At 40.9% G+C, this 23,117-nt stretch overlaps 1 protein-coding gene across 1 annotated transcript; it reads left to right on the forward strand.

Annotated features, from left to right (window-relative positions):
- The first annotated feature begins 6,130 nt into the window (after positions 1-6,130).
- LOC117074338 (RNA polymerase II subunit A C-terminal domain phosphatase SSU72-like) lies at positions 6,131-6,735 on the forward strand. Its single transcript, XM_033195682.1, has one exon. It carries the CDS (start codon positions 6,151-6,153, stop codon positions 6,733-6,735), a length of 585 nt encoding a protein of 194 aa, XP_033051573.1. The 5' UTR covers positions 6,131-6,150.
- Positions 6,736-23,117: the final 16,382 nt, after the last annotated feature.

A 23,117-nucleotide genomic window follows, 5' to 3' on the forward strand; every position in this document is an offset into this window, starting at 1 on the left:
CCTGTGCCCATCATTTTTTTCCAGGTGTATCTTCCACTTCTCCCCTGGCCTTGGGCTTTCTGGTCTGGTCTCATTGTTGCCCAAAATTGACCCCTTCCTCACTTGGTTCTTTGCAGACTGCATTGCCTCCTCCTGGAATACTTTCACTTACATTCCTGTCTGTTGAAATCCTACCCATCTTTTGCTATCCAGCCGAAATGCAAGGACCCCATGAATCCCCTGTGGGAATGGATCCTTCAGAAGCACTTTCCTTTCTATGGCACTCTACACATTTACTGTGCACAGCACCCAATAGATCTCGTATTTTATCTCCCCCACTGGACCACTAGATTGGGAGCAGAAATGGAAAATCGGAGGTCTTAATCCTGGGTCCTGGGTCCAGCCTGTGAATGTGTTTTGTTAGTTTGCATGATTTTTTTCCCCACCAAATTTAATTTATTAAAAAATTATCATCTATGTTAAATATACAGAAAAACTGACAATGTGATATAATAATGTATATTTGGGACTTATCACCAAGAATGAACAGATTTGCTGCTGACACCTCACCACCTATGTTTTAAGAAATAAAATATTACACATACATTTTGAATATTAGCCCACGCATTCCTCTCTTGGAGCAGGTCTTTGAGCTGTTTCTTAAAATTTAGAGTTAGTCGCTGATATTTAGAAATCAAGAGATTTCACATAAGAGTTGGCCTCTGGCTGCCAGTTCTCAGCAGGCCATCACAGGTTCCCAGCCCCATTCTGGCCCTCAGAGCCTGGCTGTCAGGTGGTGAAAACCTGAGTCTGGCACCTGAGTTCCTCATCTGCCCTCCATACACACTTCCTAGCAGGCGGGTGGTCCTCCTCATGCCCCTCGTCTTTCTCTGCACCACTGCCCAGGCTGTGCCCATTGCCTGCACCGAGGAATTCAAGGCCTCATTCAAGCCCCACTGGTTCCTGTGGCTTTTCCCAGAGACTTCAGCTCAGCTCCATTCTCTGTACTCATATACACCTAGCCATTAAGCTGGTGACTGAGCAATTGCCTGTGTTTTCATTCATTCCTTTGCCAGGTACCCTGCAGAGCCACCTAGGTGGTGGAAAGGGAGGCAAAAATCCCCACTGGGTCAGGATTCCTTGCTTTTCCCTCTGAGACTTGCTGCCCCCGTGTGGTGCATCGCGTGAGGTACAGCGAGGCTTGCTTGGTGCAGGAGATCTGCCTGCCTGGCACCCTCAGTTGTAAGAACGGATGGTGCATTTTGTTGGCGGCAACACTCCGAGTCCTTCGTTCTTTTCCAGTTGAGACTGCTGGCCCATCCAATTTCTTCCTCTCTTTCTGTGATCACCCCTCACTGCCCATTGGAGGTATAACCTTTCCTATCACTTCTCTTTGAACATTGCCCTCATTGGTCAATAAGAGTGGGGTTTCACTCAGCTGAAAAACCAGGGGGAAAGGCTCTTGTTCCAGATTCCGCCACCCTCCTATCCTTCCCATGCTATTTGTCATAAACATATGGATGGTGGGCATGCCTTACAAGAGCAGGACAGGTACTGGCTCTTGCATTTTTTTCAGTGGATGGGGCAGGAGGGATGTTCCATTTTTCACTCTACCCCACTGGCCTAGTGCAATTCCACCCTGATGCTGGTGCTGGTCATCTGTCCCTTGGTGTTCTGAGGTGGCAGAAGCCTTTTCATCTGGGCCAGAATGTTTTCCCTTTTTCCGTTCAGAGTGAACTTTGAAACTGTCTCCGTTGTGGTAATCAAATTCAACTGATTAACCATTCGTAAGTTTTCTGTATAAGAAAGAAGCCATCTTGATGTTGAGTGTGACCCTCACCGTGGCTGAGATATACCCAGGTCTAGAGGGAGACAGCTTCCCTTCCCACACTCTGGACCCACAGCAACCTCTTCACCCACTTCAGTTAAACTCTGTCCCTAATCCCCCTGAAAGTGTTTTTTCGACCGTTGCTTCTTTGGTTAGTTAATGACTATGTCATCACTGAAGTCCCCAAACTTGTCTTTGTTGGCCTCCCCTCCTCAGGGAAATTGAGAGGAATGTGGGGACCAGTGATAAAAGGGGAGATGTAGGGAAGGGGAAGCTAAGGAGATGGAAGAATAAAGGAAAAAAGGATGTGATTTAATGGAAAGATGGATAAAAAAGGAGGGAGAGACAGTTAAATCTGGGGATGTGGGATAGTAGATTTCTACTTTTTGAGCTGAGTAGGAGATAAATTTTCTGGGAAGCTCACCCTCGTTCTCTTTATTTGCCCAGGAACCCATGGTATGGCTTCATTGTGTGATTTGAAAGGGTGAAATGCAGGGTTATGACTAACCAGAATGACCAGCACACACACAGCCAGGTGTGTTCTACAGACCTTCAAGGAAATTGGCACTGAAGCTGCTGGAGGCTAAATGCATTTTTGTTTTTCTCTCCACTGCTCAGGGCCATTTGGTAAGGCATCCAAACCTTTTCAGGTACCCCTCAGGGATTCTCTTGGGTTCAGCGTCTATAAGGAACTTAAACAGATTTACAAGAAAAAAACAGCCCCATTAAAAAAATTCAAGGGGGCCATGCTTTCTGAGGCCAAACTAATAAATAATGTAGTGAGTGAATTGAGAGACAGGATGGTCTTTCTTGAGATCCAAATTTGATTTCACAAATATTTTAAAACAGGAAGCAAAAATATAAGAAACCATGAGGAAAAGATAAGGGACTTGGAGGATAAATCAAGAATAGCAAAGTGTCACAAGCAGTAAAAGGTATTAATGGAGAGAAGACAATAATTAAACCAAGAATAGTAGATTATTCCTTGAACTGTAATAAAAGGCTCACTGTTTCAGGTTAAACCATGCTCTCTCAACAGAGATGAAAAGGGGGTGATATTGTCCCTAATGGGGCAAATATTGATTCTTGGGGGAGTGAATAAAAATCTCACTCTCTTTATGTACAAAGCACAAATACAGTACATAAACAAATATACAATATACCTGTGCTGTTAAAATTGTATGAGACGGCAATTAGGAAAAAGTGTCTAAAAAGGCTCCGTAAGTGGGGATTGATGAAAAAATGGAGAAATACTGGACTAGAGTGAAGAGAAATAAGAAACATTGAGGCATCTGCTGGTAAAAATTTTGAACACTAAGGAGAAAGAAAAATTTTACAAACATCCAATTAAAAAGAGCATCTTATCTACAGAAGAAGAATGATGCTGGAATTAGACTTTTTATCTCTCGCGCTGGAACAGACAGTGGCACGGCAGTTAAGGACTACTGAGAGAAAGGACTACAGCCCAGCAATCCTGTACCCAGCCACGATGTGGCCCCTGTGTCAGGGTGAAGGAAAGATACACAGCAATTCAGACAGTTTATCTCCTGTGTTCCCCACAGAGAAACCTACTTGAGAGAAGACTTTCCAAACATTATCACTTATGTGAACCTGAACAATTCATGGAAATGGGAAGAAAAGAACACAAACCTCTGGGGTTCACCACTAGACTTTGTGATTCACTGGTTTGGGGTCTACATTTTCATTTTTTACAAGTTCCCAATTAATGCTAATGCTGCTAGTCTAAGAACACACTTTGAGAAACTTTAAGGTGTTTCCTAATTTGTTTGTGGTTTGTTTGTTTGTTTTGAGACGGAGTTTAGCTCTTCTTGCCCAGGCTGGAGTGCAATGGCATGATGTGTGCTCACTGCAACCTCCGCCTCCCGGGTTCAAGCAATTCTCCTGCCTCAGTCTCTGGAGTAGCCAGAATTACAGGCACCCGCCACCATGTCCGGCACATTTTTTTGTATTTCTCTAGTAGAGACAGGGTTTCACCATGTTGGCCAGGCTGTTCTCGAACTCTGGATCTCCCCCGCCTCAGCCTCCAAAAGTGCTGGGATTACAGGCGTGAGCCACCAAACCCAAAACGATGACTTCAAGTGAAATGATGTATAATAAAATTAATTTTATCATAGGCTAATTGATATGAACAAGAGTCACAAAAACATCACCAAATTTCTAAATAAAGATTCAGCACATTTAGAATATTAAACTTAGAAACAAATGTGAGCTGTACATACAATTAAGAAAGCCTAATAAAACCTTGTAAGATTATTATTCACCTAATTTTTGGTGAATCAGTGGGTGATGGTGGTTGCAGTTGTGGTAAGTTAAACCAAGGAATAAATGTTTGCAAAGAAAAAATTGTAAGGAGCACCTCCTACTACTACACAATTAAAAAATCAATAATGACAGACATTGCAGGCTGGTTGATCTATTTTGTACTCTCATCGTTATTGTCTTGCATTTGTATGATTACTGCATGTTTTAGGAATTTTTATTTTTCAATAATTTGTATTCATTCACTCATTTTCCAACCTGATGATTCCAGTTCAGGGTGGCAGGTGGCTGGAACCTATCTTGGCAGCTCTAGGTGCGAGGCAGGACCCAATGTTGGACAGGACCCCATCCGGGGCATAGGGCACACCCTCACACTGGGACCATAGAGATGTCAGTTCATCTAATTTGCACATCTCTGGGATGTGGGAGGAAACAAGAGTATCCAGAGAAAACCCACACAGACATGGGGAGAATATGCAAACCCCACGCAGACATTGGCCTGCCAGAAGTCAATTTTTTAAATTAATATTATAATAAAATGATATTATTTGAGGCTGGGCACAGTGGCTCATGCCTATAATCCCAGCACTTTGGAAGGCTGAAGTGGGTGGGTCACTTAAGCCCAGGAATTTGAGACCAGCCTGGGTAACATGGTGAAACCCCATCCTCTACAAAAAAAAAAAAGTTAGCCAGACATGGTGGTACATACCTGTAGTTCCAGTTACTCAGGACGCTGAAGTAGGAGGACTGATTGAGCCCGGGAGTTTGAGGCTGCAGTGAGCCATGACGGCACCACTGCACTCCAGCCAGGTTCACAGAGCAAAACTGTGTCTCAAAAAATGAAAAAAAAAAAAAAAAAGATGTTATTTGAGAACCTGCTGTATTTGCAATGTAAGAATCATCGTAAGAGGGACATAGAAAAATACAGTATGTTGCTTCAAAGATAGATTTTGTCCCTGCACCAGGGACAAAAGTGATGTCTCTGATCTGATTTATACTGAAATGAATGTGAGCTATACACACATTTAAGAAAGATTAATAAAAACAAGTAAAATTGGGCTGGGTGAGGTGAGGGTGAGCTCACCTATAAATCAGTCCTGACTGGGTGGGGCCACCTGTGTGGAGAGTTACTGAATTAGGAATTTAATCATTTTGATTGTATTTGTGAGTAGCAGTCCATTATCATAATCCAATCAATTCAAAAGTGACATGATTATCTTATTTTTTGAAACCCCATTCATAATTTTAAAATCTCTTTTATTTTCTTAATAAATTATACAACTACTAAAAAAATTCTAAACATTGCATTTAAGTGTAGAAAAGCTCAAACACAGCTGTACTTGGAGGCAGAGGATTGCATCAATTCCTGCATTCCTTGAAGAATCATTATGAGTTCAATAATATCAAATGCAGAAAAATGTAGTGTTCAATAACTCTTAAAATAGCATAAGCAGATATGTTGTTCAGAATGGGATTCTTTTTGTATTGGTGAAAAAAATTTGTGAGTTTCTGGACAAAGCTATATACAGTGGTCCTGTGATTTATGCAACTGCACTTCTTGAACATTATGAAATTAAAACAAGCAACAATACTTGTAATTTATCATTAAATAGGGTGCGGCCTTGGAAATTGTCAGCATGTTTATCATCCAATTTACTGTCTGAAGGTCCCTGGAGAGTCCTATGACATGCTTGCAGGAAGCTTAATTGTCTTGACCATTGTCAATAGCAGCCCCCATTCACTAGTAGAACCAACAGAGCAAACTCCAGATTTTAAATGAATCCGGACTGGGTGGTGCCACCTTTGTTGAGAGTTACTGCTTGAGGTAATTTAATCATCTTGATGGTTCTTGTGATGAGTTAGGAGTCCATTATCACAACCTAATCAATCCAGAAGTCATGAAGTCTCCACCCATTATTTAAGGTGACTCAATATCAACCTGCCTCCTGTGCCTCCACATTAGCTCATTTGGAAGACCTGGGTATAGGTGGTCGTCTCCTTGGCTCAGAGTCCGTGCTGCAGCTGAGGCGGCTGTGTCTCTCTGGTTCCCAGTGGCTGCCATCATGCTCTCCTCCTCACTCAGGGTGGCTGTGGTGTGTGTGAGCAACATCAGCAGGAGCATGGAGACCCACAGCATCCTCAGGAGAAAAGGGCTGAGTGTCTGGTCTTTCGGAACTGAATCTCACGTGAGGCTACCAGGACCAAGATCCGGTCGTCCTGTAGTTTATGATTTTGCAACAACATATAAGGAGATGTACAATGACCTCCTCAGGAAAAATAGAGAATGTTACACCCACAATGGAATCTTACACATCTTGGGAAGAAATGAGAGAATCAAGCCCTGTCCAGAAAGATTTCAGGAGTGCACTGATTTGTTTGATGTCATCTTCACCTGTGAGGAGAGTGTCTATGACACAGTGGTGGAAGATCTGTGTTCCAGAGAACAGCAGACCTTGCAGCCTGTGTACGTGATCAACATGGACATCAAAGATACCCTGGAAGATGCCACCCTGGGAGCTTTCCTCATCTATGAGCTTTGCCAGTGCCTGCAGCAGTCAGACTACATGGAAGACAGTCTGGAGGAGCTGCTGTTGCAAATGGAGGAGAAGGCAGGAAGAAGCTTTCTTCACACCGTCTGCTTCTACTGAAGCTCTGGGCTGGCGTTGTCCCCTTCCTCAGTAAGAACTTAGGCATGGACTTTAGTCCAGATTTATTGTAAGAAGCATCTGCAAAGACCTTCCACTGAGTGCTGTTTGTATTACTTTTGTACATATCACCTGGAAAGGGACGATTACCAAGGAAATATTTTATGGGAAATGAAAAGGACTAACAGTTTTAAAAGCACTGAAACATGCTTGGCATTGTTCTAGGTGCATTACACAGAAAAACGAATTTAGTGCTTATATCATTCTACAAGGACACTATCCCACCATGACTGCATTTTCTAGATGAGCAAACAGAGTTGATAATGGACCGCTGGAAAAATGATTTGTTTAAGGGTACTCAGCAGATAAATAACATTGTATAGATAAGCACCTTTTAAATGAACTTTCTTTTCGCAATTTGAGTGCTTTTTTTTTAATTTTTAAATTTTTTAAGTTAGTTGAGACCAGTGGAGTGTGGCATATTAACTTAAATGTTGTTCTTCTTTAATAAGAGTATAATATTACATGTTTAAAGAGAAATGTTTTTACCTATAGATCATATCTTTTTTACTAGTGCTCACTTTAATAGATAAAATCCAAGTTGGATAATGAACTACGTATTATTGTAAAATTTGGAATTATCTACTCAAATAATAGTTCATCAAATTAAATGAAATAAAAAATTTAAATAAAAAGTATATTCTTATTTCTGTTTGGGGGATGGATTTCAAACCACCAAGCGACATGCTTTTGTTTAAACCTTATGAATTAAACTGAAAAAAAAAGGGACCTTTCAGAGTGAAAATTTTATTAAGTTTAAAATGTTCATTGCTTTGAGCATTGAGAACATCAGGTGATAAACCTAATGATATTTTCGAGGAGAAACAAATGAAACACTTCATAATCCTTGGTAGTGGCACTAAACCATGTTCATTAATAGGAGAAACATAGATCCAAAGTAGTTGTTCATAGTTGAATTAATTTATATGTTATCTATTGAACTAGACTTACTATGGCAACCTAAAATAATAGCAGAGATTAGCTCTTAAAAGACAATGAGTTTATTTGAATGAAGGATTGGAATCAGGAATGCACCAGGTATAACAAGTCACAGGTGTATCCTGAGCGGTTGGGATAAGGGGAAACTTTTAAAGGGAAAAAGAAGTCCACAGAAGCTGCTTGGAGATGAATGTACTGGTCACAGCAGCTGATTGCAGGAGTTGGCATTAGCTTATTGGTGCAGACAGCCATTGTTAGGCATGTGTTCTTGCGAGAACATTTTATCTGGAATGCTGCAGTCTTGAAGAAAATGCAGTTATAGAAATACGTGTGGCCATGCAGAATGAGCGAAGTGTGTAAGACCTGCTGATGGTGTAAAGCATGTAGGATGTGCCATAATCTCTTGTGGGTTTTAGGGAGTCCTTGTGATAGTTCTTATCTCAAATATACAAGCATCGGCTCCCCTCCTTCATGACCTTCCAGCTCCACTTCATCAGCCTTCTCCACTGTGAATTCAGGCTTTTTCACGTTTTCCATGCTGCACTCTTTAGAAAAAGTCCCTATGTGCTGCCCACATTGAAGGAGTGTGAACTTGTGCTCTACTTCCTTGTGGGTGGATTATCCGTGTAAATTATACGGACTTACTCCACACAGATGTGTCTGTTCTCCCCCTCATGAATGTATGTATTCAGTTATTTCTTCATAGCAGTATGGAATCTTGGATATTTATTTTTCTATGTGGGGTTACAGTTTGATCCTTCTTTGTTTTGTTGCTCAAACTGTTGCTGTTTTGGCCATCGCAAGCGCTTTCAGTTGCCTCCTGGGCCCTTTCACGTGCCCCATCGTGGTGTTTGTTTTGTTTTACTCTATTTTTCATGGGAAAGGAAACTCACTCTGGCATTATGAGATGCCCCAGGTTCGTCTTATATATTTCCAGCCTCAGTCCCATAATCAACAATTTCTCCAAATCATCCTGTTTGTATTACTTGAGGACGATGAGAGTAATCAAAATCGAGTGTGCTTGATGCTACTAAGGTACCAGCGTTTTCTGTCCTGCATCCTTTGGCTACATTTAATTTTTTTCCGCTTGTCTTAATTTTCAGTTTGATTGTGAGGCATCTACATATAACTTTCTTTGTTTTTAAGCCTCCTTGAAGTTCCATGAGCTTTTTGAATCTGTAATTTTTCAGCTTTTTACCTAATTTGAATAATTTCACAATTATTGCCTCAAAAACAAAAATCAGTCCCGTTCTTTCTCTCACCTCATTTTGAGACCCAAACTACACATCTGTTAGACCTTTTGATATTGTTCCTCCAGTACCTGAGGATCTCTTTCTTTTCTTTTTTGTTCTTTTTTTCTCACTTCTTCAGTTGGATAATTCTGCTGATAGACCTTATGGCTAATTTTTAGAAGTAGGATTACTGTGGTCAAAGAGAAGTATAGGCCAGAAACAGTGGCTCACGCCTGTAATCCCAGCACCTTGAGAGGCTGAGGCAGGAGAGTCGCCTTGAGGCCAGGAGTTCAAGACCAGCCTGAGCAACATAGTTAAGCCCTGTCTCTACAAAAACATAAAAAATGGAAATTAGCTAAGTATGGTGGCACACACCTGAGTCCTAGCTACTTATAAGACTACTTGGAAGACAGAGTAAATGTGTTTTTAAATTTATTAGATATTCAAGATTCCCTCCATAGAGGTTGTAACATTTTTCGTCACCACTGGCAAACATGCCTTTTCCCTCCCAAACTTGCCAGCAGGGTATAGTGTCAAGCTTTTGAACATTTGTCAATCTGATAGTTTGTCAGGTACATTTGTGCATCTGTAAAAATAGCTTCCAGCCATTCTCTTTGCTGAACACATGTGCCATTCTCCTATCATGATGTGCAGTCTCTTACCCATCCCCTTTTATCCAGGGACATTGCCTTACAACTTGCTTCAACCAACAGACTGAGCTTGAAGTGTTACATACTCTGCTTCACGGATTCGACTTGTGTAAAACCACAAACAAACCACATGGTGATTACATAATCCAGGTCAGACCTTGGGGTAGATTGGACATGGGACCGGGAGCAGTGGCTCACACCAGTAACCCAAAATACAAAAATTAACCTAGTGTGGTGCCATGCACCTGTACTCCCAGCTACTAGGGAGGCTGAGGCAGGAGAATTGCTTGAACCTGATAGGCGGAGGTTGCAGTGAGCCAAGATGGCATCACTGCACTCCAGCCTGGGCAACAGAGTGAGACTCAGTTTCAAAACAGAAGAAGAAGAAGGAGGAGGAAAGATTGGACATGGGAAGTGAGGAGGGAGAGGAAGTAAAGGAGAGGAAATAAAACAATTACAAATAAAGCTGTTAACATACTTATAATGTTAAGTTTTTTTCATGAAATATAAAGTATTTCCCTCATTTTTTGAGTGTTTTATTAGTTTTCTTATGGTAATTTTAAAACGGAAGAAAAAACACACATACACAAATACAGAAAACCAAACAAAATAAAGGAGTTGGTTAAGAAAATATAATAAGGCATACATCATGTAATCAAGAAATAGAAATTTGTCAGGCACACCTAAAGCAATGTTCATTTGACTGGTCCTTATCACAATATCCTTCTTTCTGGCATAACTCACTTTTATAGTTAAGATTTATCTTCAAATCTTCCTGAAATTTGTATCCAAATCCTATACATGTGCCATGCTGGTGTGCTGCACCCATTAACTCGTCATTTGCATTAGGGATATCTCCTAATGCTATCCCTTCCCCCACCCCCCACCCCATGACAGGCCCCAGTGTGTGGTGTTCCCCACCCTGTGTCCAAGTGTTCTCATTGTTCAATTCCCACCTATGAGTGAGAACATGCAGTGTTTGGTTTTCTGTCCTTGTGATAGTTTGCTCAGAATGATGGTTTCCAACTTCATCCAAGTCCCTACAAAGGACATGAACTCATCCATTTTTATGGCTGCATAGTATTCCATGGTGTATATGTGCCACATTTTCTTAATCCAGTCTATCATTGATGGAAATTTGGGTTGCCTCCAAGTCTTTGCTATTGTGAATAGTGCCGCAATAAACATACATATGCATGGGTCTTTATAACAGCATGATTTATAATCCTTTGGATATATACCTAGTAATGGGATGACTGGGTCAAATGGTATTTCTAGTTCTAGATCCTTGAGGAATCAGCACACTGTCTTCCACAATGGTTGAACTAGTTTACAGTCTCACCAACAGTGTAGAAGTGTTGCTTTTTCTCCACATCCTCTTCAGCACCTTATGATTCCTGACTTTTTAATGATTGCCATTCTAACTGGTGTGAGATGGTATCTCATTGTGGTTTTGATGTGCATTTCTCTGATGACCAGTGATGATGAGCATTTTTTCATGTGTCTGTTGGCTGCGTAAATGTCTTCTTTTGAGAAGTGTCTGTTCATATCCTTTGCCCACTTTTTGATGGGGTTGTTTGATTTTTTTCTTGTAAATTTGTTTAAGTTCTTTGTAGATTCTGGATATTAGCCCTTTGTCAGATAGGTGGATGCAAAAATTTTCTCCCATTTTGTAGGTTGCCTGTTCACTCTGATGGTAGTTTCTTTTGCTGTGCAGAAGCTCTTTAGTTTAATTAGATCCCATTTCTCAATTTTGGCTTTTGTTGCCATTGCTTTTGGTGTTTTAGACATGAAGTCCTTATGGTATCATGTGTCCTGAATGGTATTGCCTAGGTTTTCTTCTAGGGTTTTTATGGTTTCACATCTGACATTTAAGTCTTTAATCCATTTTGAATTAATTTTTGTATAAGGTATAAGGAAGGGATCGAGTTTCAGTTTTCTACATATGGCTAGCCAGTTTTCCAGCAACATTTATTAAATAGGGAATCCTTTCCCATTTCTTGTTTTTATCAGGTTTGTCATAGATCAGACGGTTGTAGATGTGTGGTGTTATTTCTGAGGCCTCTCTTCCGTTCCGTTGGTCTGTATCTCTGTTTTGGTATCAGTACCATGCTGTTTTGGTTACTGTAGCCTTGTAGTATAGTTGGAAGTCAGGTAGTGTGATGCCTCCAGCTTTGTTCTTTTTGCTTAGGATTGTCTTGGCAATGCGGGCTCTTTTTTGATTCCATATGAACTTTAAAATAGTTGATTCCAATTCTGTGAAGAATGTCATTGGTAGCTTGATGGGGATGGCATTGAATCTATAAATTATCTTGGGTAGTATGGCCATTTTCATGATATTGATTCTTCTATCCATGAGCATGGAATGTTCTTCCATTTGTTTGTGTCCTTTTTTATTTTGCTGAGCAGTGGTTTGTAGTTCTCCTTGAAGAAGTCCTTCACATCCCTTGTAAGTTGGATTCCTAGGTATTTTATTCTCTTTGAAGCAATTATGAATGGGAGTTCACTCATAATTTGGCTCTCTATTTGTCTGTTATTGGTGTATAGGAAGGCTTGTGATTTTTGCACATTGATTTTGTATCCTGAGACTTTGCTGAAGTTGCTTATCAACTTAAGGAGATTTGGGGCTGAGATGATGGGGTTTTCTAAATATACAGTGATGTCATCTGCAAACAGGGACAACTGGACTTCCTCTTTTCCTAATCGAATACCCTTTATTTCCTTCTCCTGCCTGATTGCCCTGGCCAGAACTTCCAACACTATGTTGAATAGGAGTGGTGAGAGAGGGCATCCCTGTCTTGTGCCAGTTTTCAAAGGGAATACTTCCAATTTTTGCCTATTCAGTATGATATTGGCTGTGGGTTTGTCATAAACAGCTCTTATTATTTTGAGATACGTCCCATCAATACCTAGTTTTTGAGAGTTTTTAGCATGAAGCGTTGTTGAATTTTGTCAAAGGCCTTTTCGGCATCTATTGTGATAATCATGTGGTTTTTGTTTTTGGTTCTGTTTATGTAATGAATTACATTTATTGATTTGCGTATGTTGAACCAGCCTTGTATCCCAGGGATGAAGCCCACTTGATCATGGTGGATAAGCTTTTTCATATGCTGCTGGATTCAGTTTGCCAGTATTTTATTGAGGATTTTCACATCGATGTTCATCAGGGATATTGGTCTGAAATTCTCTTTTTTTGTTGTATCTCTGCCAGGCTTTGGTATCAGGATGATGTTGGCCTCATAAAAAGAGTTAGGGAGGATTCCCTATTTTTCTATTGATTGGAATAGTTTCAGAAGGAATGGTACCAGCTCCTCTTTGTACCTCTGGTAGAATTCAGCTGTGAATCCATCTGGTCCTGGACTGTTTTTGGTTGGTAGCCTTTTAATTATTGCCTCAATTTCAGAGCCTGTTATTGGTCTATTCAGGGATTCAACTTCTTCCTGGTTTAGTCTTGGGAGAGTGTATGTGTCCAGGTATTTATCCATTTCTTCTAGATTTTCTAGTTTATTTGTGTAGAGATGTTTATAGTATTCTCTGATGGTAGTTTGTATTTCTGTGGGATCGGTGGTGATATCCCCTTTATCATTTTTTAATGCATCTATTTGATTCTTCTCTCTTTTCTTCTTTACTAGTCTTGCTAGCTCTCTATCAATTTTGTTGATCTTTTCAAAAAACCAGCTCCTGGATTCATTGATTTTTTGAAGGGTTTTTTGTGTCTCTATCTCCTTCAGTCCTGCTCTGATCTTAGTTATTTCTTACCTTCTGCTAGCTTTTGAATGTGTTTGCTCTTGCTTCTCTAGTTCTTTTAATTGTGATGTTAGGGTGTCAATTTTAGATCTTTCCTGCCTTCTCTTGTTGATGCGGTCTCTTCCTAGCATCGATGGTCTTTACATTTTGGCATGTTTTTGCACTGTCTGGTACCATTTGTTCCTTTCCGTGCTTAGTGCTTCCTTCAGGAGTTCTTGTAAGGCAGGTCTGGTGGTGACAAAATCTCTCAGCATTTGCTTGTCTGTACAGGATTTTATTTCTCCTTCACTTATGAAGCTTAGTTTGACTGGACACGAAATTCTGGGTTGAAAATTACTTTCTTTAAGATGTTGAATATTGGCCCCCACTCTCTTCTGGCTTGTAGAGTTTCTGATGAGAGATCTGCTGTTAGTCTGATGGGCTTCCCTTTGTGTGTAACCTGACCTTTCTCTCTGGCTGCCCTTAACATTTTTTCCTTCACTTCTACTTTGGTGAATCTGACAATTGTGTGTCTTGGAGTTGCTCTTCTTGAGGGATATCTTTGTGGCATTCTCTGTATTTTCTGAATTTGAATGTTGGCCTGTCTTGCTAGGTTGGGGAAGTTCTCCTGGATAATATCCTGAAGAGTGTTTTCCAACTTGGTTCCATTCTCCCCGTCACCTTCAGGTACACCAATCAGATGTAGATTTGGTCTTTTCACATACTCCCATATATCTTGGAGGTTTTATTCATTTCTTTTTACCCTTTTTTTCTCTATACTTTTCTTCTCACTGCATTTCATTCATTTGTCTTCAATCACTGATACCCTTTCTTCCAGTTGATCGAATTGGCTACTGAAGCTTGTGCATGCATCACGTAGTTCTCGTGCCATGGTTTTCAGCTCCATCGGGTCATTTAAGGTCTTCTCTAAGCTGTTTATTCTAGTTAGCCATTCATCCAATCTTTTTTCAAGGTTTTTAGCTTCCTTGTGATGGGTTCGAATATCTTCCTTTAGCTCGGAGCAGTTTGTTATTAGTGATCTTCTTAAGCCTTCTTCTCTCAACTTGTCAAAGTCATTCTCCATCCAGCTTTGTTCCATTGCTGGCGAGGAGCTGCATTCCTTTGGAGGAGAAGAGGCACTCTGATTTTTAGAATTTTCAGCTTTTCTCCTCTAGTTTCTCCCCATCTTTGTGTTTTTATCTACATTTGGTCTTTGATGATGGTGACATACAGATGGGGTTTTGGTGTGGATGCCCTTTCTGTTTGTTAGTTTTCCTTCTAACAGTCAGGACCCTTAGCTGCAGGTCTGTTGGAGTTTGCTGGAGGTCCACTCCAGACCTGTTTGCCTGGGTATCACCAGCAGAGGCTGTAGAACCACAAATATTGCAGAATGGCAAATGTTGCTGCCTTATCATTCTCTGTAAGCTTTATCTCAGAGAGGCACCCGGCTGTATGAGGTGTTAGTTGGCCCCTGCTGGGAGATGCCTCCCAGTTAGGCTACTCTGGGGCAGGGACCCACTTGAGGAGGCAGTCTGTCCATTCTCAGATCTCAAACTCTGTCCTCGGAGAACCACTACTCTCTTCAAAGCTGTCTGACAGGGACGTTTAAGTCTGCAGAAGTTTCTGCTGCCTTTTGTTCAGCTATGCCCTGCCACCAGAGGTGGAGTCTACAGAGGCAGACAGGCTTCCTTGAGCTGTGGTGGGCTCCACCCAGCTTGAGCTTCCTGGCTGCTTTGTTTACCTACTCAAGCCTCAGCAATGGTGGACAACCCTCCCCCAGCTTTGCTGCTGCCTTGCAGTTCCATCTCAGACTGCTGTGCTAGCAGTGAGCAAGGCTCTGTGGGTGTGGGACCCTCTAAACCAGGTGCAGGATATAATCTCCTGGTGTGCTGTTCGCTAAGACCATTTGAAAAGCGTAGTAGTAGGGTGGGAGTGACCCGATTTTCCAGGTGCCATCTGTCACAGCTTCACTTGGCTAGGAAAGGTAATTCCCCGACTCCTTGCACTTCCCAAGTGAGGCGATGCCTCGCCCTGCTTTGGCTCACGGTCTGTGGGCTGCACCCAGTGTCTGACAAGCCCCAGTGAGATGAACCCAGTACCTCAGTTGGAAATGCAGAAATCAGCCGTCTTCTGCATCGTTCACACTGGGAACTGTAGACTGGAGCTATTATTCAGCCATCTTGGAACCACACTAAAGGAGCATGTTCTAACCCAAAGCAAAGAAGCTAAGAACCTTGATAAAAGGTTACAGAAACTGATAACTAGAACAACCAGTTTAGAGAAGAACATAAATGACCTGATGGCACTGAAAAACACAGCATGAGAATTTTGTGAAGCATACAAAAGTATCAAGAGCCGAATGGATCAAGCAGAAGGAAGGATATCAGAGACTGAAGATCAACTTAATGAAATAAAGCATGAAAACAAGATTAGAGAAAAAAGAATGAAAAGGAATGAACAAAGCCTCCAAGAAATATGGGACTATGTGAAAACACCAAAACTACGATTGATTGGTGTACTTGAAAGTGATGGGGGGAATGGAACCAAGTTGGAATGCACACATTGGTTTATTATCCAGGAGAACTTCCCCAACCTAGCAAGACAGGCCAGCATTCAAATTTAGGAAATACAGAAAACACAACTAAGATGCTCCTCGAGAAGAGCAACCCCAAGACACATAATCATCAGATTCACCAAGGTTGAAATGAAGGAAAAAATGTTAAGGGCAGCCAGAGAGAAAGGTCAGGTTACCCACAAAGGGAAGCCCATCAGACTAACAGCAGATCTCTCAGCAGAAACCCTACAAGCCAGAAGAGAGTGGGGGCCAATATTCAACGTTCTTAAAGAAAAGAATTTTCAACCCAGAACTTCATGTCTAATCAAATTAAGCTTCATAAGTGAAGGAGAAATAAAATCCTTTACAAACAAGCAAATGCTGAGGGATTTTGTCACCACGAGGCTTGCCTTACAAGAACTCCTGAAGGAAGCACTAAAAATGGAAAGAAAAAACCAGCACCTGCCACTGCAAAAAGGTACTAAAATATGAAGAACAATGACACTATGAAGAAACTGCATCAACTAATGTGCAAAATAACCAACTAGCATCATGATAACAGGATAAAATTCACACATGACAATATTAACCTTAAATGTAAATAGGCTAAATGTCCCAATTAAAAGACACAGAATGGCAAACTGGATAAAGATTCAAGACCCACTGGGGTGCTGTATTCAGGAGATCCATCTTATGTGCAAAGACACATATAGGCTCAAAATAAAGGCATGGAGGAATATTTACCAAGCAAATGGAAACCGCACGCACGCGCGCGCACACACACACACACACACAAAGATGGGGGGCATGGGGGTGCAATCCTAGTCCCTCATAAAACAGACTTTAAACCAACAAAGATAAAAACAACAACAACAAAGAAGGGCATTACATAATAGTAAAGGGATCAATGCAACAAGAAGACCTAACTATCCTAAATATATACATACCCAATACAGAAGTGCCCAGATTCATAAGGCAAGTTCTTAGAGGCCTACAAAGAGATTTAGACTCCCACAGAATAATAGTGAGAGATGTTAACATCCCACTGTCAATATTAGATAGATCAACAAGACAGAAAATTAATAAGGATATTCAAGACTTGGACTCAGCTCTGGACCAAGTGGACCTAATAGACATCTACAGAACTCTCCACTCTGAATCAACAGAATATACATTATTCTCAGCACCACATAGCACTTATTCTAAAACTGACCACATAACTGGAACCAAAACACTCCTCAGCAAATGCAAAAGAACTGAAATCATAACAAACAGTCTCTCAGACCACACTGCAATCAAATTAGAACTCAGGATTAAGAAACTCACTCAAAACCGCACAACTACATGGAAACTGAACAACCTGCTCCTGAATGACTACTGGGTAAATAACAAAATTAAGACAGAAATAGATAAGTTTTTAGAAACCAATAAGAACAAAGACACAGCATACTAGACACTCTGGGACACAGTTAAAGCAGCGTTTAGAGGGAAATTTATAACACTAAATGCCCACATGAGAAAGCTGGAAAGATATAAAGTCAGCACCCTAACATCACAATTAAAATAACTAGAGAAGCAAAAGTAAACAAATTCAAAAGCTGGCAGAAGACAAGGAATAACTAAGATCAGAACAGAACTGAAGGATACAGAGACATGAAATGCCCTTCAAAAAATAAATAAACCCAGGAACTTGTTTTTTGAAAAGATTAACAAAATAGATAGACTTCTAGCCAGACAAATAAAGAAGAAAAGAGATAAGAATCAAATAGACACAATAAAAAAATGATAATGGGGACCACTGATCCCACAGGAATACAAACTACCATCAGAGAATACTCTAAACACCTCTGTGCAAATAAACTAGAAAATCTAGAAGAAATGGATCAATTCCTGGACACATACACCCTCCCAAGACTAAACCAGGAAAAAGTCCGATTCCTGAATAAGACAATAACAAGTTCTGAAAGTGAGGCAGTAATTAATAGCCTACTAACCAAAAAAGCCCAGGACCTGACAGATTGACAGCCAAATTCTACTGGAGGTACAAAGAGGAGCTGGTACCATTCCTTTTGAAACTATTTCAAACAACAGAAAAAGAGGGGCTTCTCCGTAACTAGTTTTCTGAGGCGAGCATCATCCTGATATGAAAACCTGGCAGAGACACAACAACAAAAAAGAAAATTTCAGACCAAAATCCCTGATGAACATCAATGCAAAAATCATCGATAAAATACTGGCAAACTGAATCCAGCAGCACATCCAAAAGCTTATCCACCACGATCAAGTTGGCTTCATCCCTGGGATGCAAGGGTGGTTCATCATACACAAATCAATAAATGTAATTCATCGCATAGACAGAACCAATGACAAAAAACACATGATTATCTCAATAGATACAGAAAAGGCCTTCGATAAAATTCAACATCTCTTCATGTTAAAAACACTTAATAAACTAGGTATTGATGGAACATGTCTCAAAATAATAGGAGAAATTTATGACAAACCCACAGCCAATATCATACTGAACGGAAAGAAGCTGGAAGTATTCCCTTTGAAAACTGGCAAAAGATAAGGATGCCTTCTCTTACCACTCACATTCAACACAGTATTGGAAGTTCTGGCCAGGGCAAGCAGGCAAGAGAAAGGAATAAAGGGCATTCAGATTGGAAGAGAGGAAGTCAAATTCTCTCTGTTTGTAGATGACATAATTGTATATTTAGAAAACCCCATCATCTCAGTCCAAAAACTCCTTAAGCTGATAAGCAACTTCAGCAAAGTGTCAGGATACAAAATCGATGTGCAAAAATCACGAGCGTTTCTACACATTAATAATAGGCAAGCAGAGAGCCAAATCATGAGTGAACTCCCATTCACAATTGCTACAAAGAGAATAAAATATCTAAGAATATAACTTACAAGGGATGTGAAGGACCTGTTCAAGGAGAACTACAAACCACTGCTTAGAGAAATAAGAGAGGGCAAAAACAAATGGAAAAACATTCTATGCTCATGGATAGAAAGAATCAATATCGTGAAAATGGTGATACTACCCAAAGTAATTTATAGATTCGATGCTAGTCCCATCAGGCTACCATTGACTTTCTTCAAAGAATTATAAAAAACTACTTTAAATTTTGTATGGAACCAACAAAGAACCCATATAGCGAAGACAATCCTAAGCAAAAAGAACAAAGCTGGGGGCATCACACTATCTGACTTCAAACTATACTACAAGGCTACAGTAACCAAAACAGCATGCTACTGGTACCAAAAGAGGTATATAGATCAGTGGAACACAACAGAGGCCTCAGAAATAACAGCATACGTCTACATCCATCTGATCTTTGACAAACCTGACAAAAACAAGCAGTGGGGAAAGGATTCCCTATTTAATAAATGGTGTTGGGAAAACAGGTCAACCATATACAGAAAACTGAAACTGGACACCTTCCTTATACCTCATACAAAAATTAACTCAAGATGGATTAAAGACTTAAATGTAAGACCTAAAACAATAAAAACCCTAGAAGAAAACCTAGGCAGTACTAATCAGGACATAGGCGTGGGCAAAGATTTCATGACTACAACACCAAAAGCAACTGTGACAAAAGCCAAAATTGACAAATGGGATCTAATTAAACTAAAGAGCTTCTGCACAGCAAAAGAAACTAGCATCAGAGTGAACAGGCAACCTATAGAATGGAATAAAATTTTTGCAGTCTACCCATCTGACAAAGAGCTAATATCCAGAATCTACAAGAAACTTAAAAAAATTTACAAGAAAAAAATAAATGACCCAATCAAACAGTGGGCAAAGGAGATGAACAGACACTTCTCAAAAGAAGATATTTATGTGGCCAATAAACATGAATTTATGTGGCCAATAAACAAGAAAAAAAATGCTGATCTGGCCGGGCGCGGTGGCTCAAGCCTGTAATCCCAGCACTTTGGGAGGCCAAGATGGGCGGATCACGAGGTCAGGAGATCGAGACCATCCTGGCTAACACGGTGAAACCCCGTCTCTACTGAAAAAAGACAAAAAAACTAGCCGGGCGATGTGGCGGGCGCCTGTAGTCCCAGTTACTCGGGAGGCTGAGGCAGGAGAATGGCGTAAACCTGGGAGGCGGAGCTTGCAGTGAGCCAAGATCGCGCCACTGTACTCCAGCCTGGGCGACAGAGCAAGACTCCGTCTCAAAAACAACAACAACAACAACAACAACAACAACAACAACAACAAATGCTGATCATTGCTGGTCATTAGAGAAATGCAAATCAAAATCACAATGAAACATCATCTCATTCCAGCTAGAATGGTAATCATTAAAAAGTCAGGAAACAGCAGATGCTGGAGAGGATGTGGAGAAATAGGAACGCTTTTAGGCTGTTGGTGGGAGTGTAAATTAGTTCAATCATTGTAGAAGACAGTGTGGTGATTCCTCAAGGATCTAGAGCAAGAAATACCATTTGATGCAGCAATCCCATTACTGGGTATATACCCAAAGGATTATAAATCATTCTACTATGAAGACCCATGCATATGTATGTTTACTGAGGCACTACTTACAACAGCAAAGACTTGGAACCAACCCAAATGCCCATCAATGATAGCCTGGATAAAGAAAATGTGGCACATATATACCATGGAATACTATGCAGCCATAAAAAAGAATGAGTTCATGTACTTTGCAGGGACATGGATGAAGCTGAAAACCATCATTCTCAGCAAACTAACACAGGAACAGAAAATCAAACACAGCATGTTCTCACTCATAAGTGGGAGTTGAATAATGAGAACACACGGACCCAGGGAGGGGAACATCAGGCACCAGGGCCTATCGGGGGATGGGGGCAAGGGGAGGGATAGCATTAGGAGAAATACCTAATGTAGATGACAGGTTGATGGGTGCAGCAAACCACGACGGCACGTGTATACATACCTGTGTAACAAACCTGCACATTCTGCACATGTATTACATAACTTCAAGTATAATAATAAAAAAAACCATAAAAAATATATAGAGAGTATGATTTTTGTTGGGGAATATTTTATAAGTGTTGTTCTTCTGTCCAGAGTGCAACGTTTCATAGTTATCTCCTAGCGATATAAAGGATTTGAAAAAAATTATAATCCACTGGCTGTTTCAGTCATTACTGATCTGTTCTTTTAAGATCTTTTGTTCTGAGAGGAATCAAAGGAGCTGCTTTGAGTCAGACACTTTATGAAAAACAATTTTTTAAGTGACTGCTGATTTGAAAGTTTGATGTTCACTTTCCTGAATTCTGTGTTCTGAATCGCAATCATGTGAAAGCAGAGCTGTACAATGGTAGTTTATTTTTCCTTTACAAATATGTGGGTGGTATATGTCCTATACATATACTTGTGTTAAACATAGGCCTTAAAAGTTAATACCAGAGCAACTGCTTGTGGCACTGCTTTCTCTTTTGGTGTTTTCCATGCGAATGTTTACTTGACCCAGCTCTTGGCTCTGTGGGTTAATCTGGGCAAAAGTGGACCTGCACTATGGCATGGGTTCATGCAGGAAAGTGTCCAGTCAAGGAATGATAGAAGACTTTTCAGGTCTGTTGGCTTAGGTAGTGAACCATTCTGCTGGGTTCCATCCTAACTCACTGTTTTCCTCCTCTGACTGCTATAATTCTCCAGATGTGCTGATGTATTTGATCCAGCTTTGCCTTTGTGGATTAATTTATTTAATAAATATTTATGGGGCTCTCTATGACATTGGGCATAATTCTAGGTTCTTGGGAACGTAGCAGGGAGCAAGACGGTCTAAGGTCCCTATGCAGGTACAGATAAACAATAAAATAGACAACAGGTAAGTTAGTTGCAGGTTGTGGTAACAGGCAGGAGGGGAGAAACAGTGTGATGTGATGAGTGAAGCAGAGCCTATTTGGAAGAGGATGGACAGGGACGTCTCACTTCATCAGGGCCGTGACAGTTCAGCTGAGATCTACATGTCAACAGAGAGCCAACCATGAGAAGATGAGGAACAGCATTTTATGTAAAGGGAATGATAAATGTGAAGATCCAAAGGCAAGAAAGATTTGCTTGTTTATGGAATAGAAGGAAGGCCAATCTGGCTGAGGCATCATGAGTAAAAGGGAGAGTGATGAGGACACGAGCTGGAAGGATGAGCAGATCATGCAGTGTCCGGGAGAGCTGGAGATCGGTTTAGGGTCTATAGTAAATGGAATGGGAAGCCCCAGAAAGGTTTTATATAGGTGGGACATAGGATTTGAATTTACTTAGAAACATCTCTCAGGCTGTTGTATGGAGAACAGAGTGTGGCAAGTAGCAAAAGATCATAGGGAATCCGGTGCTGACATTATTCATTCAGACATTCTTTTTCTCCTCTAACCATTTTTTCTTCTTTATTGTTTTCTTATTTTCTGACAGGGTCTTTCTCTGTCACCCAGAGTACTGGAGTGAGGTGGCGTGATCCTCAACTTCCCAGGCCAAGTGATTCTACTACCTCAGCCTTGGGAGTGGCTGGGACCACAGGTGCACACCGCCAAGCCCTGACTGGCTTTTAATACATTTTTAATTTTGTAAAGATGGAGTCTCCCTGTGTTGCCCAGGGTGATCTTGAAATCCTAGGGTCAAGTGATCCTTCTGCCTTGGCCTCCCAGAATTCTGGGATTATAGCCATGAGCCTTAGTGCCCAGCTATCTCTAACTTTGCTGTTAATGCTTGTTCCCCTGTCTCCCTGTCACAATCTCAAGTGCCACGCAGATTGCAGTTTTCTGCTGCCAGACTGCGTTGTCAAGGTCATCTCTACTAACCCAAAGCACATTCCAATTTCCAACGGATTTGAATTTCCATCTGCTCCCCTGAGATCCAGGCCACAGTTGTCAGTGCTCTCTATACCCAGCTGGTGCCCTGCCTCAATCCAGGGCCGGGAGTGCTCAGCTTTGGAAGTCAATGAGGTGGGCAGCAAGTTGTTCCATATCCCATGTTTCCCTCTGTTTAAGAAGTTTGAAAAAGGTATCATTGTACATGCTGCGTTCAAGCTGGCATTCCCATACATCTATTTGAAGAACGTTCAACACAAGTAAAAGGATTGACAGAGTTCAGTTCCTGGAGACCAGGGATTCATTGAAAGTAGTTCCATGCATTCTTTTTATTCACTGAAGACAGTCCACTGAGATGCCTTTCTGGACCTACTATAGCTGAAGTAGGGAGTGGTTCTGCCTGGGTGTTCTGAT

The sequence above is a fragment of the Trachypithecus francoisi genome, unplaced genomic scaffold (genome assembly GCF_009764315.1).
Source record: "Trachypithecus francoisi isolate TF-2019V2 unplaced genomic scaffold, Tfra_2.0 Lachesis_group5, whole genome shotgun sequence".
NCBI classification, from domain to species: Eukaryota; Metazoa; Chordata; class Mammalia; order Primates; family Cercopithecidae; genus Trachypithecus; species Trachypithecus francoisi.